This window comes from Amblyraja radiata, chromosome 13 (assembly GCF_010909765.2).
Source record: "Amblyraja radiata isolate CabotCenter1 chromosome 13, sAmbRad1.1.pri, whole genome shotgun sequence".
Classification (NCBI taxonomy): Eukaryota; Metazoa; Chordata; class Chondrichthyes; order Rajiformes; family Rajidae; genus Amblyraja; species Amblyraja radiata.
The window spans coordinates 14,037,070-14,055,360 of record NC_045968.1 but is presented as its reverse complement, the minus strand read 5'-3'; the positions used below and the strand labels follow the sequence as shown (position 1 = coordinate 14,055,360).

The following is an 18,291-nucleotide window of genomic DNA, read 5'->3' as shown; positions in this document are numbered from 1 at the left end:
TACTGATTTTGGATGATCAGTCGTGATCAATCATATTGAATGAGTTGTGATATTGAGAGAGTTGTGAGTCTGTGGAATTCTCTGCCTCAGAGGGCGGTGGAGGCCGGTTCTCTGGATACTTTCAAGAGAGAGCTAGATAGGGCTCTTAAAATTAGCGGAGTCAGGGGATATGGAAAGAAGGCAGGAACGGGGTACTGATTGTGGATGATCAGCCATGATCACATTGAATGGCGGTGCTGGAATCGCAGGGCTGAATGGCCATTCGGCCCTTCGAGCCAGCGCCACCATTCAATATGATCACGACTTATTTTCTATTTTTCCATGATTCTCTCTCCGTCTAATGAGGTCATGTCCACAGCGAGGAAGGGCTGCCAGGCTTTGGACTAAGTTGGCTTTGACTGGCTCTGAGTGTGCCAACGTTGTGATGTACGATGGCCCCAGAATCCCTGCAGCAGATGGCACGGTGACCCAATGCTCTTTACACACGGTCCTGCCAGCTCTCAAGGACACCGATGGTGCTTTCTTCAACAGTGCTTTTACTGTTACACGTGCACAGAGAATTCCTTTTCTTACAAAACAGTCCAGTAGATGATTGCTATCCCAAAGCACATCCCCGATTAGTAAATTGTACAGAAATAGTCTACTGGTCTCACGAGCATGAGGCACCGTGTTTTGACTCCATTTTCAAAGTAGTTTCAGGCCATCTGCAAATTATCCGGTATTTTGGTCCCCTCACAATGTTTTTCTCATGTAAAGCGTACGAGTTGGACAGCGATTGTTAGAGTAATGCCACAAAGTTCACTCGCACATCTTTTAAAGACATTTTTGAGGAAGGACATTCCTGCTATTGAGGGAGTGCAGCGTATGTTCACGAGGTTAATTCCCGGGATGGCGGGATTATCATATGTTGAACGAATGGAGCGGCTGGGCTTGTATACTCTCAAATTTAGAAGGATGAGAGGGATATCGTATTGAAACATAAAAGATTATTAAGGGATTGGACACGCTAGATGCAGGAAACATGTTCCCGATGTTGGGGGAGCCCAGAACCAGGGGCCACAGTTTAAGAATAAGGGGTTGGCCATTTAGAACGGAGGTGAGGAAAAACTTTTTCACCCAGAGAGTTGTGAATCTGTGGAATTCTCTGCCTCAGAGGGCGGTGGAGGCCGGTTCTCTGGATACTTTCAAGAGAGAGTTAGATAGAGCTCTTAAAAATAGCGGAGTCAGGGGATATGGGGAGAAGGCAGGAACGGGGTACTCATTGTGGATGATCAGCCATGATCACAGTGAATGGCGGTGCAGGCTCGAGGGGCTGAATGGCCTACTCCTGCACCTGTTGTCTATTGACACATCATACCAGTTTTTAGTTTAGTTTAGTTTATTGTTGTCATGTCTACCGAGGTACAGTGAAAAGCTTTTGTTTGCGTGTTACCCAAAGAAAAGATGTTTACAGTCAAGCTGTCCACAGAATGAGGATAAAAGGTACAACACTTCATGCAAGATAAAGTCCTGTACAGTCCAATTAAAGATAGTTTAAAGGTCTCCAATGAGGTAGATGGTAGGTTAGGACCAAATTCTCGCTGGTGAGAGGACGGCTCAGTTGCCTGATGACAGCTGGGAAGAAACGGCCCCTGAATCTGGAGGTGTTGCGTTTTCACACGTCTGCAACTCTTGCCTGATGGAAGAGGGGATGTGACCAGGGTGAGTCCGGCCCTTGACTATTCTGCTGGCATTGCCGAGGGTTTTGCGACGTTATGGGGATAAACCAGTGAGAGCGGATTTTAAAATCAGCTTTAAACTAAGGATCAGCAGCATCACACTAATTGGCAGTGCTATGACTTTCAGTGATGGCAATTGGCCAGTTTACACAGAACTGCGTTGACATACTAGGCCCTGGCATTTTCCTTACACAGTTCAGGGTAAGTGCCTTTATAATAGAGCAGCATATGTCCATAGTGCTGTTACCAGAAGCGTTAACATTGGTTAACAGATGGAAAACGCTGGACTAATGACAGTCTGATTCACCTGGAAGCATATAAACCATCCTCCATTTCTTCAATCATATTGTTAATGTTTGCGTTGCGCGTTTTAAATCGCTGGTATTAACCGGATTTATATTTACATCAGACGCAACACTGCTCACCTCTGAGCGGACTTTGTCTGCTCCACTGCGAAATCTCCTCAAGACATATAACTTGAAGAAGTTCTCCTCCTCTCTCCGATGAGAATTCTGCCACAACCTTCTCACCTTACCCTTCCAAATCTCTGTGTCTCCCCCCCCCCCATAACTCCCAGTCTGAAGAAGGGCTTCGACCTGAAACGTCACCCATTCCTTCTCTCCAGAGATGCAGCCTGTCCCACTGAGTTACTCCAGCCTTTTGTGTCTATCTTTGGTGATCACGTTAGACACACTCAGGATATCCTTAAACAGTGGAAGAAACGAACACAGTTGGGTGGACGTTACCTCGGTGTAAGAGCAACAGTTCACTGGCAGCTTGTTTAACACCTCTTTCCATTTTTATTTCAATTGACTTGTTTAGTTAATGGATTTCTATTGATTTTCCACCACAGACACTGTGGGTTATCAAAGAATCCTGGTAGAAATGAAAGTGCACCATCTTTTATGGTGATATTTAACACCAACTAAAATAACATTTCACTTACCATGCTGTGATAACCAGAGTATTAAAAAAAAATCCCCACTTTACATGTTAAAATGACGTATAGCGCGAGAGAAACAGAAGAAGTTGCTACAAAATAAAACAGATGGATTTTAAATGTTGAGAGAGATACAGGATGGAAACAGGCCCTTCGGCCCACCGGGTCCATGCTGACCATTGACAGATTTGGTACTGGAGTTGGGCGTTTCGATGCCAGCGTGTGGAGATGGGGGCTCCGCCAGAGCCCAGCCTGTGAATGCGGAGCAGAACAACAGACAGCCAACCATGTCATCTCTGGGTGCCCGCTCTACCACCCACCAAATGGAGCTCAGGGCCTGGCAGACATTGACGCCAACAGAGACAACAACCTGGCAGCTCAACACCCGGCTTGAGATCTAACTGTTCCTTTGGTTTATGTTTCATTCGCAAGAAGAAGGGGGAAGGTTGATTAACAGGTTCTATGCTATCCCACTTTCACATCCAACCCCTACACAATTTAGAGGCCAATTAACCTATAAACCCGCACATCTTTGGTATGAGGGTGGAAACCAGAGTACCTAATGCGGTCACAGGGAATACATGCAAACTCTACACAGGCAGCACCCGAAGTCAGGATCGAACCCAGGTCTCTGGCGCTGTGAGGCAGCTGTTCTACCAGCTGCGCCACCGTGCCACTCTATAAATAATGCAGAGGAGATTGAGGGAGATGGGAGACTATGAAGGTGATTCATATCAAGACTATTGATAAACATTGTCCAGTGTACACATTTAGAACAAAATGAAATAGATGATAGAAAATTAAACTCACTGTGATCACCAACAGGGTTCCTTTTGCTATGGTCAAAATGGATGTGATTGGTTGTATGATCACTTGAGCCAAAATGATTCCCAAAGACAAAATCCACGTGAAGAAAGGAATGATGTATACATGCCTAAAGTGAACAAAATGTCAAAATATACGTCAAGTTGCAACAATTCTTCACAAGATGCATAGTTTATCTCACGTTCTAGCATTCAGCCTTCTACGCCATGTCAAATGTTTGTCTAAATGCTCAAATGTTACGAGAGAACCAGTGAATTGTGGACGCAGCCCCCAGACCGTCGCACCAACCAACCTCCCTTCCATTGACTCCATTTATACCTCACGCTGCCTCGGCAAGGCCAGCAGCATAATCAAGGACCAGTCGCACCCCGGCCGCTCCCTCTTCTCCCCTCTCCCATCAGGCAAGGGGTACAGAAGTGTGAAAACGCACACACCTCCAGATTCAGGGACAGTTTCTTCCCAGCTGTTATTAGGCAACTGAATCATCCTACCAGAATTAGAGGGCAGTGCTGAACTACTATCTACCTCCTTTGTGACCCTCGGACTATCCTTGATCGGACATTGCTGTCTTTACCTTGCACTGAACATTATTCCTTTATCATGTATCCAGAGACAGAAACCGCTGTCAAAACATGGAGGGGACCGGGGGACACAATTTCTTGGCGGCCGCGCGCGCATGCGCACACACACAAGCGCGCGAGGCTTCGGAGGCTCAATTCAGCGCTAAATGCAGCTTAACTCTGCCTGTCTCACCGGGTTAACTACAGCCCTGTCTGGACTGACGAGATACCAGCGCTGCTTCTCCGCGCTGGCCATATTTTCCGCAAGTCCAGAAAGGGTTGTAAGTTTCTCTCCGCCGCCTCCGCGCATTCCACTCTCTAGGCCCTCACCCCCTCATCTTCACCATGGATGTCCAGTCACTCTACACCTCCATCCCCCACCAGGATGGCCTCAAAGCCCTCCGGTTCTTCCTCGACCAGAGGAGCAACCTATACCCAGCCACTGACACTCTCCTCCGCCTAGCGGAGTTGGTCCTCACCCTCAACAACTTTACGTTTGACTCCTCCCATTTCCTCCAAACACAAGGCGTAGCTATGGGCACACGCATGGGCCCCAGCTACGCCTGCCTCTTTGTCGGGTACGTTGAACAATCCTTGTTCAATACGTACCAGGGCCCCATCCCCGACCTCTACCTCCGTTATATTGACGACTGCTTTGGGGCCACCTCCTGCACCCACACACAACTGACTGACTTCATCCACTTCACCACCAACTTCCATCCGGCACTCCAATACACCTGGACCATTTCCGACACTTCCCTACCATTCCTTGATCTCACCATCTCCATCGCAGGGGACAGACTTCTGACCGACATACACTACAAACCCACTGACTCACGTGGCTATCTGGACTACACGTCTTCCCACCCTGCCCCCTTTAAAGACTCCATCCCCTACTCCCAATTCCTCCGCCTACGCCGCATCTGTTCCCAGGATGAGACGTTCCACACCAGGGCATCGGAAATGTCCTCGTTCTTCAGGGAACGGGGATTCCCCTCCGCCACCATAGATGAGGCTCGCACCAGGGTCTCATCCATACCCCGCAACAATGCTCTCTCTCCCCATCCCCGCACTCGCAACAAGGGCAGAGTCCCCCTAGTCCTCACCTTTCACCCCACCAGCCGGCAAATACAACAAATCATCCTCCGCCATTTTCGCCACCTCCAACGTGACCCCACCACTCGCCACATCTTCCCATCTCCCCCCATGTCTGCCTTCCGCAAAGACCGCTCCCTCCGCAACTCCCTTGTCAATTCTTCCCTTCCCTCCCGTACTACCCCCTCCCCGGGCACTTTCCGTTGCAACCGCAAGAAATGCAACACCTATCCCTTCACCTCCCCCCTCGACTCCATTCAAGGACCCAAGCAGTCGTTCCAGGTGCGACAAAGGTTCACCTGTATCTCCTCCAACCTCATCTACTGCATCCGCTGCTCTAGATGTCAGCTGATTTACATCGGCGAGACGAAGCGGAGGTTGGGCGATCGTTTCGCCGAACACCTCCGCTCAGTCCGCACTAACCAAGCTGAACTCCCGGCGGCTCAGCACTTCAACTCCCCCTCTCATTCCCAATCCGACCTCTCTGTCCTGGGTCTCCTCCATTGCCAGAGTGAGCAACACCGGAAATTGGAGGAACAGCACCTCATATTCCGCCTGGGTTGCTTGCGTCCGGATGGCATGAACGTTGAATTCTCCCAATTTTGCTAGCCCTTGCTGTCTCCTCCCCTTCCTTAACCCTCGAGCTGTCTCCTCCCATCCCCCCGCCCTCGGGCTCCTCCTCCTCCCTTTTCCTTCCTTCTCCACCCCCCCCCCCCCCCACCCCCACCCCCCATCAGTCTGAAGAAGGGTTTCGGCCCGAAACGTCGCCTATTTCCTTCGCTCCATAGATGCTGCTGCACCCGCTGAGTTTCTCCAGCATTTTTGTGTACCTTCAATCTTCCAGCATCTGCAGTTCCTTCTTGAACATGAAGGGTTGTAAGCTCACTTGGCGTGACAGGCAGAGTTAGCTGGGTTTAGCGCTGTTTCTCTGCGCTGGCCCGCCTGCCGACCAAAGATCCTATAGCGGAGGATCTTTGCTGCCGACCTCTCTGGCCACCCGTGGGGGGGGGGGGGGGGGTACTCGGGTGGGGACGGGACAGCGACGGAGAGCCGGCCGGGATCATCCTGGCTGCGGATGAAGCGCAGGTCTGTGCCACGTCTCCCCCTCCAATCACCGCACTCTATCCTCGTCCCCCCCCCCCACTCCTCCCTCCTCCAATCATCGCGCTGAATCATGTCCCGCCCCCATTGCCTGCTGACCGACGTCTCTATCCTCCAATCGGCGCACTCGATCATCAGTCCCACCCCTACTGTCTCGCGAAAAGCGGAGATTTCACCGGATTGTCCCCTCTGTCCCCCCCGGGTTTTCCGCCCGGCTCGATTGTAATCATGTATTGTCTTTCCGCTGACTGGTTAGCACACAACAAAAGCTTTTCACTGTACACTACATAGTACATAGAATAGTGCCTGGTCCTGAGGTCCACTATTCTATGTTCTATGTAATGGAGCGAGGGCGGCCACGGTGGCGCAGCGGTAGAGTTGCTGCCTTGCATCGAATGCAGCGCCGGAGACCCGGGTTCGATCCCGACTACGGGTGCTGTCTGTATGGTGTTTGAACGTCCTCCCCGTGACCTGCGTGGGTTTTCTCCGAGATCTTTGGTTTCCTCCCGCAATCTAAAGACGTACAGTTTGTAGGTTAATTGGCTTGTTAATGTAAAAAATGTCCCTAGTGTGTGCAGGATAGTGCTAGTGTGCGGGGATCGCTGGTCGGCGCGGACCCGGTGGGCCGAAGGGCCTGTTTCCTCACTGTATCTCTAAACAAAATTAAACTAAATGTGCAATACAAGATACAAGATACATTTATAAATACAATTCCCATACAGCCTACAAACAGATGGCACAGTGAAATGAAATTCCCATACAGCCATACAATAAAAATAAGGGACACAACACACTATAGAGTTTGACATAAAACATCCCCGCACAGCAGAATCAGAGTTTCCCACTGTGTGGGAAGGCACCAAAGTCAGTCTCTTCCTCCATTGTTCCCCGTGGTCAGGGCCTCCCCAAGCCCTCCGCAGTTGCCGCTACGGGCGGCCCGATGTTCAGGACCGCTCGCCGGGGTGTTGTAAGTCCGACGTCGGGGCTGCGGGACGTCCTCAGCGGCGTGGACACCAGAGTCGGCCCCCTCCTACCGGAGTCGGCGGCTCCCAAAGTCCGCAGGCCACTCCGGGTGGAGACCCGCTGCCCCAGGACTCCGTGTTGGCGATCAGCGCCGCCCGCGTTGGAAGCTCTTCCAAACCAGAGCTCCACGATGTTGGAGCAGCGGCCCAATGCTCCGGAGCTCCAACCGGCGACCCAGGTAGGCATCGCCCGCTCTGCGGTGACTCCAGCGCTGCGCCGCCACTGTAGCAGCCCTGGTCCGGTTCCCGGTCCCCGGCAGGAAAGGCCGCTCCGATCCAGCTGGTAGGCCGCGAGGTGGGGGGCGAGGACGCGACTCGGAGAAATAGTCGCGTCCCCGCCAGGAAGAGACTAGGAGACGGTTTCCCCCTTACCCTGCCCCCCTCCCCCACATAGAAAAGTAAACGTTTCCCCCAACACAAGACTTTAGACTAACTAAAAATAATTTAAAAAAGATAGAAATAACAGACAGGCTGTAGGCAGAGGCTGCTGCCAGTGCAGCGCCCCAGTGCAGCACCCCCAGTGCAGCGCCCCCAGTGCAGCGCCCCCAGTGCAGCGCCCCCAGTGCAGCACCCCCCAATGCAGCGCCCCCAGTGCAGCGCCCCCCCAGTGCAACGCCCCCAATGCAGCGCCCCAGTGCAGCGCCCCCAGTGCAGCGCCCCCTGCCAGTGCAGCGCCCCCAGTGCAGCGCCCCCAGTGCAGCGCCCCCAGTGCAGTGCCCCCAGTGAACTAAACTCAGGTATTTAACAAAAGTGGTGCTTAAGAGGCTTGTAGATAGGCACATGGCTATGCAGGGAATGGAGGGACATGGACTACACGCGGGCAGAGATGAGTTTTTAATTTTTGATCATGATGAGCGTGGACATTGTGAGCCGATGGGCCTGTTCCTGAGGTGCACTATTCTATGTTCTACGTAACGTAGGCTCTTGAAACTGGAACAAACATATTCAACCAGTGATCCCACAGATCACTCTGCACAACCCGACCGAAACACAACAAACATTACACCTTGGCTTTGCAGTGTGTGTGTGTGTGTGTGTGTGTGTGTGTGTGTGTGTGTGTGTGTGTGTGTGTGTGTGTGTGTGTGTGTGTGTGTGTGTGTGTGTGTGTGTGTGTGTGTGTGTGTGTGTGTGTGTTCCACTCTAACAGTCGCCATTCCAGTTCCCGGTTATTCAGGCGACTACTGTCAACTTGACAGTCGCCGGCAGTCCGCTGAAAAGCCGCCTAAGTGGGACAGGCCCATTCAACGGTTGTCATTCAACGATATATACTTGCATCTTTTTCTGTAAAACAGATTTCTTCATCATGAAAGGACCATTCAATTTTACAAAGTAGTTTAATAAAGTTGCTTATGGAGGCCTTCTTTTCCTTTCTCACCACCGAAAGCTCGAAAAGTGGCAAGTGTTTAAGAAACACAATTAAAATCAGATTCGCGCAAAATTCATTTGGACCACGTCAGGTCAATGGATGAGAGGTTTCAAAATGAAGAAATGTTTTATTAATGTGGCGCAGTAGCAAATAAAAACCACAATTTTTCCATAAATATTCAAACACAATGCATTTGAGTTGAATACATATTTTTGAAAAACGTCATTGTGCATGCTAATCTTTAAGAGGATGAAAAGCCAGAAAGCATGACAACACATTTATCTTATAATGAAGAAGTACCTTGATGAAGTATAATGAATTTGTACTTCTGCTTGCCTTAGCAAGATTTAAAAGCTCATTGGTTTCCTATTCATCTGCTTGAAATTAAATTCAATGTAGCCTTTTCAACAATCCAACCCGATTACTGAATTTGCCAATAAGCCAAATCCCTGATTTACATGCTTGTACAATTATTTTTCTAATAAGGCCACCCCAATTTTTATCCGTTTCTGCATCCCTGGTTTTATCTCTAGCACAGTGAGAATTTTGCGATACTTAGTTATAAATATAAAAATTGGAAAATGAGAAAAAAAAGCTTTAATTAAATATAAATACCATGCTTGCACTATTATCCGTTCCTAAGCGATGCCACCAGAGTGAACAAGGCTTCAAGCATAACCTAAGTTACCGTAAATGTCCTGCTGACTTTGAGTGTAAGAAGGAACTGCAGATGCTGGTTTAAATCAAAGGTAGACACAAAATGTTGGAGTAACTCAGCAGGTCAGGCAGCATCTCTGGAGAGAAGGAATGAGTGCTGCCTGACCTGCTGAGTTACTCCAGCATTTTGTGTCTACCAACTGATTTTAATGCCTGCCTATCAATAGCCTCTTATTACTTTCCATGACAGACCAGACCTAAAATCAATGTCAGTGCACTCTTCAAAAGAGAGGGTAGACAAAAATGCTGGAGAAACTCAGCAGGTGAGGCAGCATCTATGGAGCGAAGGAAATAGGCAACGTTTCGGGTCGAGACCCTTCTTCACACTGATGTGGGGGTGGGGGGGGCGCGGGAAGAAGAAAGATAGAGGCAGAGACAGTGGGCTGTGGGAGAGCTGGGGAGGGGAGGGTAAAGAAGGAGTAAGCAGGGACTACCTTAAATTGGAGAAGTCGATGTTCATACCGCTGGGGTGTAAACTACCCAAGCAAAATATGAGGTGCTGCTCCTCCAATTTACAGTGGGCCTCACTCTGGCCATGGAGGAGGCCCAGGACAGAAAGGTCGGATTCGGAATGGGAGGGGGAGTTGACGTGCTGAGCTACCGGGAGATCAGGTTGATTATTGCGAGAGGTGTTCGGCGAAGCGATCTCGTGCTTGGTCTCGCCGATGTAGAGGAGCTGATACCTAGAGCAGCGGATGCAATAGATGAGGTTGGAGGAGGTGCAGGTGAACCTCTGCCTCACCTGGAAAGACTGCTTGGGTCCTTGGATGGAGTCGAGGGGGGAGGTAGAGTGTAGCATTTCCTGCGGTTGCAAGGGAAAGTACCAGGGGAGGGGGTGGTTTGGGTGGGAAGGGACAAATTGACCAGGGAGTTACGGAGGGAGTGGTCTCTGCGGAAAGCCGAAAGGGGAGGAGATGGGAAGATGCGACCAGTGGTGGGATCCCGTTGGAGGTGGCGAAAATGTCAGAGGAATATATGTTGTATGTGACGGCTGGAAGGGTGGAAGGTGAGGACAAGGGGGACTCTGCCCTTGTTACGAGTAGGGGGATGGGGAGTGAGTAGCAGAGCTACGGGATATAGAAGAGACCCTGGTGAGAGCCTCATCTGTAGTAGAAGAGGGAAATCCCTGTTCCCTAAAGAATGAGGACATTTCCGATGCTCTGGTTTGGAACACCTCATCCTGGGTGCAGATGCGGCGTAGACGGAGGAATTTGGAGTAGGGGTTAGAGTCCTTACAGGAAGCAGGGTGGGAAGAAGTGTAGACCAGATAGCCATGGGAGTCGGTGGGTTTATAGTTTTACAGTAGTCTGTCACCTGCGATGGAGATAGTGAGGTCTAGAAACGGTAGGGAGATGTCGGAAATGGTCCGTTACTTCAAAAGAGAGCGTGAGTTCATTCCAATGCCCTCGCTAAAATGGATTATTTCACCAAAATCCCCAACACAGTTTAATTAATCATCGCCTCAGTATTACTCCTTGAAACTCCTAGTCCAGATCATGGTTGCCCTGTTTCCATTAGAAAAAGCTTTAAAAGAACCTACATGGCCGTGAAGTGCTTTGTGATGTCCTGTGACTGAAAGGAAGTAAAACCAAGTGACGGCACAGTGGAGCAGCTGTTAGAGCTGCCACCTCACTGCCTCGGGGATCGAGCCTGACCTGTCCATGCGGAGATGGCACGTTCTCTCCGTCACCGCGTGGGTTTCCTCCGGGTGCTCCAGTTTCCTCCCACATCCCAAAGACGTCGGGGTTTGTAGGTTAATTGGTCCTCTGTAAATTGTCACTCGGGCATATGGAGTGGATTGTGCTCCTCACCAACTCTGTAAGGGACTTTAATGTTTCCCACCACTGCAGAGACACGCTAGCTCGAGAATTGCTTGAGGTTCGTGCTTCCGACAAGCCGTGTTTGTTGATCAAACAGAGCAGGTTGACTTTTCTTGTGCCCAGTGGATTCTTTGAACAGCACCTCCAAAAAGGTCAGAATGGCACACACCGCTTCCTTGAGATCCTTGCAGGCGACTTCCAAAGCCAATGAAATACATTCGGTGACACAGCTGCTGCCTCACTGTGCCAAGGGCCCAGGTTCGATCCTGATGTCGGGTGCTGTCTGTGTGGAGTTTGCACGTTCTCCCAGTGATTTCATGGGTTTCCTCCGGGTGTTCCGCATTCCTCCCGCAGCCGAAAGACGTGCAGATTTGTTGGTTAATTGGCTTCTATTAAAATTACACCTCCTCTGGCAGCTTGTTCCATGCACCCACCACCCTTTGTGTGAAAACGTTACCTCTCAGATTCCTATTAAATCTTTTCCCCTTCACCTTAAACCTATGTCCTCTGGTCCTCGATTCCCCTACTCTGGGCAAGAGACTCTGTGCATCTACCCGATCTATTCCTCTCATGATTTTATACACCTCTGTAAGAACCCCCTCATCCTCCTGCGCTCCATGGAATAGAGACCCAGCCGACTCAACCTCTCCCAGAAGCTCAGACCCTCTAGTCCTGGCAACATCCTCTCTGTATCCTTTCCAGATAATAGCATTATCTGATTAGATAAGATGCAAAACAAATCTTTTCACTATACCTCAGTACAGGTGTCAATAATAACCCCCAACCTGTTAAAAGCAGCGTGTGAATACTAGCCAGAATACTGGTGAATTACAGAAACATTTTTAGTTTTTTTTAACTTTCCTGCTTGTGCATAAATCTAGTGGGAGTAATTTTCCAGACGTTGGAAGCAGGAAGCAGACACATAAATAGTGCCAGTGGAAAACACCAGAGCTTATTCTGAGTAAATGTTTTAGTCTTTCATTACTGGGGCCCTGTGTGTAAACAAGCCACATCTACAGAACTATAATCAACTCTAATTCACTGTGGTCTCATCAAGTCCGCCAAACCTTTAAATATTTGCCCAAAAAATAGTCTTTGGCCTCATCTCCGAAACTATTCTCCAGAAAAGAATGAATATGGAACAAGCTTCTCTAGGTCAGGTCAGGTCAGGTCGGGGGGGGGGGGGGGGGGGGGGGGGGGGGGGAGGGAGCCATTCACTAATCCCATGCACCTGCTCCATGGTCGGATAGTCGGCGACTAAACCGTCTCCCCCACCTGGTTTGCCAGGTGAGGAGGGGGTTGTGGACCCCCAGCAGGACCAAAAACAACACCTGTCAAAGGGCGAATGAGCCTCTAGCGAGCTGACGGCCATCCACACTTCAGTAGAAGTTGCGATCATTGTCGTACGCAGCATTGTAAGGAACGATGATAAAGCACACACACACCAAAATCCTATACTTCCAGCGGCGGAAGTCCGCAGGAACTGGAGGACCGAGATGTGTGGTGCGTCCGTCACCGTTCCCGTCGGAAACCAGCACCACTGCGTCGCTAATGTTTTCAACGATGATGAATGAATGACTATTCTCCAACTCCTACCACACATTCAGATGCAGCAGAAAACAAAGTTGCACATTACCCTGTTAGTCACAAGTTTTGAAGACGAAGAAAATGGGCGGTACAGTGGTGCAGCTGGAAGAGCTGTCACCTCACAGCGACAGAAACGCAAGTTCGATCCTGACCTTGGGTGCAATCCGAGTCGAGTTTGACTTGCATTTAGTTAATGGTCACAAGTACCGAGGTACAGTGAAAATGTTTTGTTGCAATAAACAATAGGTGCAGGAGTAGGTCGTTCGGCCCTTCGAGCCCGCACCGCCATTCACTATAATCATGGCTGATCATCCACAATCAGCAACCCGTTCCCACCTTCTTCCCATATCCTTTCTCTCCGCTACCTTCAAGAGATCTATCTAACTCTCTCTTGAAAGCCTCCAGGGAATTGGCCTCCACTGCCTTCCACTGCCTGCGGGCCTAGCAGTCAGCGGAATGACAATACATGATTACAGTCGAGCCATCCACAGTGTACAGATACATGATAAAGGGCTTAGCGTGAATAACATGTGTTTGTTCTCCCTGTGACAGCATGGGTTTGCTCCGGTGTCTTCCCACATCCCAAAGACGTGCGGGTTTGTACACTAATTGGCCTGTGTAAATTCCCCCTCGTGTGTAGAGATGGATGCAAACGCGCAATGATGTAGAACTGATGCGAACCTGTGATCGATGGTCGGCGTGGGCTCGGCGGGCCAATGGACCCACTTCTGTACCGTATTTCAAAAATTAAATATTATCTTCAATGAGACTACCTCTGTATTTTCAGATCTGTTCAATGCTTTTTTTTACGGCACAAGTATAAATCGCATCAAATATTCAAAAGCTCCTTGACTGCAGGCTGTTAAACATGCTCAGCCTGATATGCATGAATAATGGTTAAATATGCTCCAATTTAAATTTTCAGGCTCAAAGGAACAGATTAATGTGGATGCAGCCATTCCTCGGGCTCTGTTTACTCTGCTTTTCTTTATCCCTTTGATGCTCAAAATGTATAAGTAATTATTTGGCGGTAAATTTTGCAAACTTCAGATGAACCTTGAAAAAAGGTTTCCAGAAACCAGACAAAATTATATGATGGAAATAGGAGTCAAGGTTTTACCAGTTAGATCATTGCAAGTATTGTTACAATTGGGTGGCACGGTGGTGCAGGGGTAGAGTTGCTGTCTTACAACGCCAGAGACCCGGGTTCGATCCTGACTACGGGTGCTGTCTGTACAGAGTTTGTAGGTTCTCCTCTTGACCAGTGTGGATCCACAGTTTCCCTCCCCCCCCACTCTAAAGATGTACAAGTTTGGAGGTTAATTGGCTTCGGAAAATTGTAACTTGACCCAAGTGTATGTAGGATTGGGTTAGTGTGTGGGGATTCCTGGTCGGTAAAGACTCGATGGGCTGAATGGCTTACATAGAAAAATTACAGTGCCCTCCATGATGTTTGGGACAAAGACCCATCATTTATTTATTTGCCTCTGTACTCCACAATTTGAGATTTGTAATAGAAAAAATCACATGTGGTTAAAGTGCACATTGACGAGGAAACACTTTTTCTCACAGAGAGTGGTGAGTCTGTGGAATTCTCTGCCTCAAAGGGCGGTGGAGGCAGGTTCTCTGGATACTTTCAAGAGCGAGCTAGATAGGACTCTTAAAAAATAGCAGTCAGGGGATATGGGGAGAAGGCAGGAACGGGGTACTGATTGGGGATGATCAGCCACGATCACATTGAATGGTGGTGCTGGCTCAAAGGGCCGAATGGCCTACTCGTGCACCTATTGTCTATTGTCTATTGTCAGATTATATTAAAAGCCATTTTTATACATTTTGGTTCACCGTGTAGAAATTTCAGCAGTGTTTTTTGTATTCTTGTATTGTATTGTATTGTATTGTATTCAAATTTATTGTCATTGTCTCAGTTAGAGACAACTAAATGAATTTCCCTTACAGGCAGTATCATAAAAAAGACTCGAATAATAGTCGCGTCTTCACCAGGAAGCGGCTGAAGGACGGTATCCCCCGCACCGTACCTTCTTCCCCCACATCAAAACACAAAAAAACCACAAAAAAACACACTTTTACATAACTAAATATGTAACTAAATTTACACATAGTCCCCCCATTTCAGGGCACCATAATGTTTGGGCACATGGCTTCACATGCATTTGGAATTGGGTGTGTTTACTTGCCTCCTTAATGCAGGTATAAGAGAGCTCTCAGCACCTAGTCTTTCCTCCAGTCTTTCCATCACCTTTAGAAACATTTATTGCTAACATGAGGACTAAAGTTGTGCCTATGAAAGTCATAGAAGCCATTATGAGACTGAGAAACACGAATAACACTATTAGAGACATCAGCCAGACGTTAGGCTTACCAAAATCAACTGTTTGGAACATCATTAAGAAGAAAGAGAGCACTGGTGAGCTTACTAATCGCAAAGGGACAGCTGATGACAGAAGAATTCTCTCTATAAAAAAGAAAAATCTCCAAACACCTGTCCGACAGATCAGAAACACTCTTCAGGAGACAGGTGTGGATCTATCAATGACCACTGTCTGCAGAATACTTCATGAACAGAAATAGAGGCCACACTGCAAGATGCAAACCACTGGTTAGCCACAAAAATAGGATGACCAGGTTACAGTTTGTCAAGAAGTACTTAAAAGAGCAACCACAGTTCTGGAAAAAGGTCTTGTGGACAGATGAGACGAAGATTAACTTATATCAGAGTGATGGCAAGAGCAAAGTATGGAGGAGAGAAGGAACTGCCCAAGATCCAAAGCATACCACGTCATCTGTGAAACACTGTGGTGGGGGTGGTTATGGCCTGGGTATGTATGGCTGCTGAAGGTACTGACTCACTTATCTTCATTGATGATACAACTGCTGATGGTAGTAGCATAATGAATTCTGAAGTGTAGACACATCCCATCTGCTCAAGTTCAAATTAAACGAATTGGCTGGTGGTTCAGTCTACAGCAATGCTCCCAAACATACTGCTAAAGCAACAAAAGAGTTTTTCAAAGCTGAAAAATGGTCAATTCTTGAGTGGCCATGTCAATCACCCAATCTGTACCCAATTGAGCGCCTTTTATCTGCTGAAGGGGACTAGCCCCCAAAACAAGCATAAGCTAAAGATGGCTGCAATACAGGCCTGGCAGAGCATCACCATAGAAGACACCCAGCAACTGGTGATGTCCATGAATCGCAGACTTCAAGCAGTCATTGCATGCAAAGGATATGCAACAAAATACTAAACATGACTACTTTCATTGACATGACATTGCTGTGCCCCAAACATTACAGTGCCCTGAAATGGGAGGACCATAGGGCCCGTCCCACTTGGGCGTAATTTGCGCGTCTTTTACGTGACATCATTTACGCGTCATGACGCAAGCGTCGTGATGTGCACGTGATGCGCGCCTGGTGTGCATTATGCGTGCATGGTGCGTGGTGACGTAGGCAGTGACGTCCCAGAATTTTGGGATGTACAAAATCTTTGTGCGCCATCTGCGTGACGCGCAAATGAAGCCCGTGGGACAGGGCATTATGTGTAAACACTGCTGTAATTTCTGCATGGTGAAACCAAAATGTATAAAAATGGCCTTTATTAAAATCTGACAATGTGCGCTTTAACCACATGTGATTTTTTCTATTACAAATCTCAAATTGTGGAGTACAGAGGCAAATAAATAAATGATGGGTCTTTGTCCCAAACATTATGGAGAGCACTGTTGGTGCAGGAATAGGCCAATTGGCCCTTCGAGCCAGCACCGCCATTCAATGTTAATGTTATTTATAATTATTGCATAAAGAATTATTGTATCCAACTGAGAGATTCACAGATCAGCAAGGTGAGATCTCCCAGGTGCATCTTTGTAGTGTACGTAAAGGGGGTTTCTATACCAGCACTCTTATGCCTGTATTTTGGGAAAGGCTGCCACATTGTCAAAATCTTGCATTGGCCTGAGGCACAATGCCGCAGCTGTTAGAGCTGCTGCCTCACAGCACCAGAGACCCATGTCCGATCCTGATCTCAGGTGCTGTCTGTGTAGAGTTTGCATGTTCTCCCAGTGGTGCTCCGATTTCCTCCCACATCCCAAAGACGTGCGGGTTTGCAGGTTAATTGGCCCTCTGTTAAATTGTCCCGAGTGTGTCGGGAGTGGATGATAAAGTGGGAAAACGTGGAACTAGTGTGAACGGGTGATGAATTGTCGATGAGGACTCGATTCCACGCCCTGTTTCAATTCAATCTATAACGAGCCTGCACTTGACATTGCAGGAAGTCACAGATCTCAGGAAGGACATGGAATGCAGTCTCAATGTTGCCCTTGAGAGAACAACGTTTCAGGGGATAGACACTAAATGCTGGAGTAACTCGGCAGGCCAGGCAGCATCACTGGAGAAAAGGAGCAAGTGACATTTTAGGTCGAGATTCTTCTTCAGACTGAGACTCAGGGGAGAGATATGAAGAGATACAGAACAAATCAAAGCCGGCACCTCGTGGATGTTGAGAGCAGACTTCAGGGGAACTGGCTGAGAAAATCTGCTTGTTTTCAGACTGGTGAATTTGAAAATCCCACAGCAGATCAACTTTGTCTCCTAGATTAGTTGCAATCATTTTGTGTTGTTTTACACCAGAAAATTAGCACCCAGGCTAACACTGCCTGTCCCGCTGAGTTACTCCAGCGTTTGGTGTATGTCTAACACTGCTGCAACCTTGGAGTTGAATTTGTTATTGGGCACGAAGATGTTGTACTTTTACATTATGTGAGTCGTCACTAGGACAACGTGCTCTGCGAGCTATGCAAGCCAACTTGCAGCTTCTTGACTTTCGATACATCCATCTGTATGCTCATTTATTTACTCCCACTCTTGGTGATCGAATATAAAGATTAAAGGGCCTGTCCCACTTCTGCGATTTTTTCGGCAACTTGCCGGGCACCCGTCATAGTCACAGCAGGTCGCCGAAAATGTTCAACATGTTGAAAATCCAGTGGCGACCAGAACAAGGTGCGACTCTTTGGGCGGCTACTCGCCACCTCACAGGCGACATGTCGACACGTGATGCCTGTTTGGTCGTGAGTAGTCGCCCAAAGAGTCGTATCTTTTTCTGGTCCCCGCTGGATTTTCAACATTTTGAAAATTTACAGCAACCTGCTGCGATTATGATGGGCACCGGCAAGTCACCAAAAACAAATTGTGTAAGTGGGACAGGCCCTTTAGAATCAGTCTGAAGAAGGGTTTCGGCCCGAAACGTTGCCTATTTCCTTCGCTCCATAGATGCTGCTGCACCCGCTGAGTTTCTCCAGCATTTTTGTGTACCTTTAGAATTTATGTTCAACTCGTTCAAAAATGTTTTACAAAGACCATAGAAAGATGTCTCTTACCAACAGTAGCTCGTGGACAATACAAGTTGCAAGCACCATTTAGTGTCCAAGCAAAACCTTTTCTCATGCTATTCACTGCTACCCGCTTGCCTTGAATATTGCCTTTTGAAACATAACTGATTGTAAGTCTTCCCCTCGTCC

At 48.3% G+C, this 18,291-nt stretch overlaps 1 protein-coding gene across 2 annotated transcripts in view; it reads right to left on the bottom strand.

The window, feature by feature from the left end:
- The window catches only part of LOC116979633, a 164,457-nt gene that overhangs the window by 83,610 nt on the left and 62,556 nt on the right, over window positions 1–18,291 (bottom strand). For both annotated transcript variants that reach the window (XM_033031272.1, XM_033031273.1), the window contains exon 8: window positions 3,469–3,592. In XM_033031272.1, coding sequence (XP_032887163.1) covers window positions 3,469–3,592 — 124 coding nt within the window. The remainder of the gene's footprint in view (window positions 1–3,468; window positions 3,593–18,291) is intronic.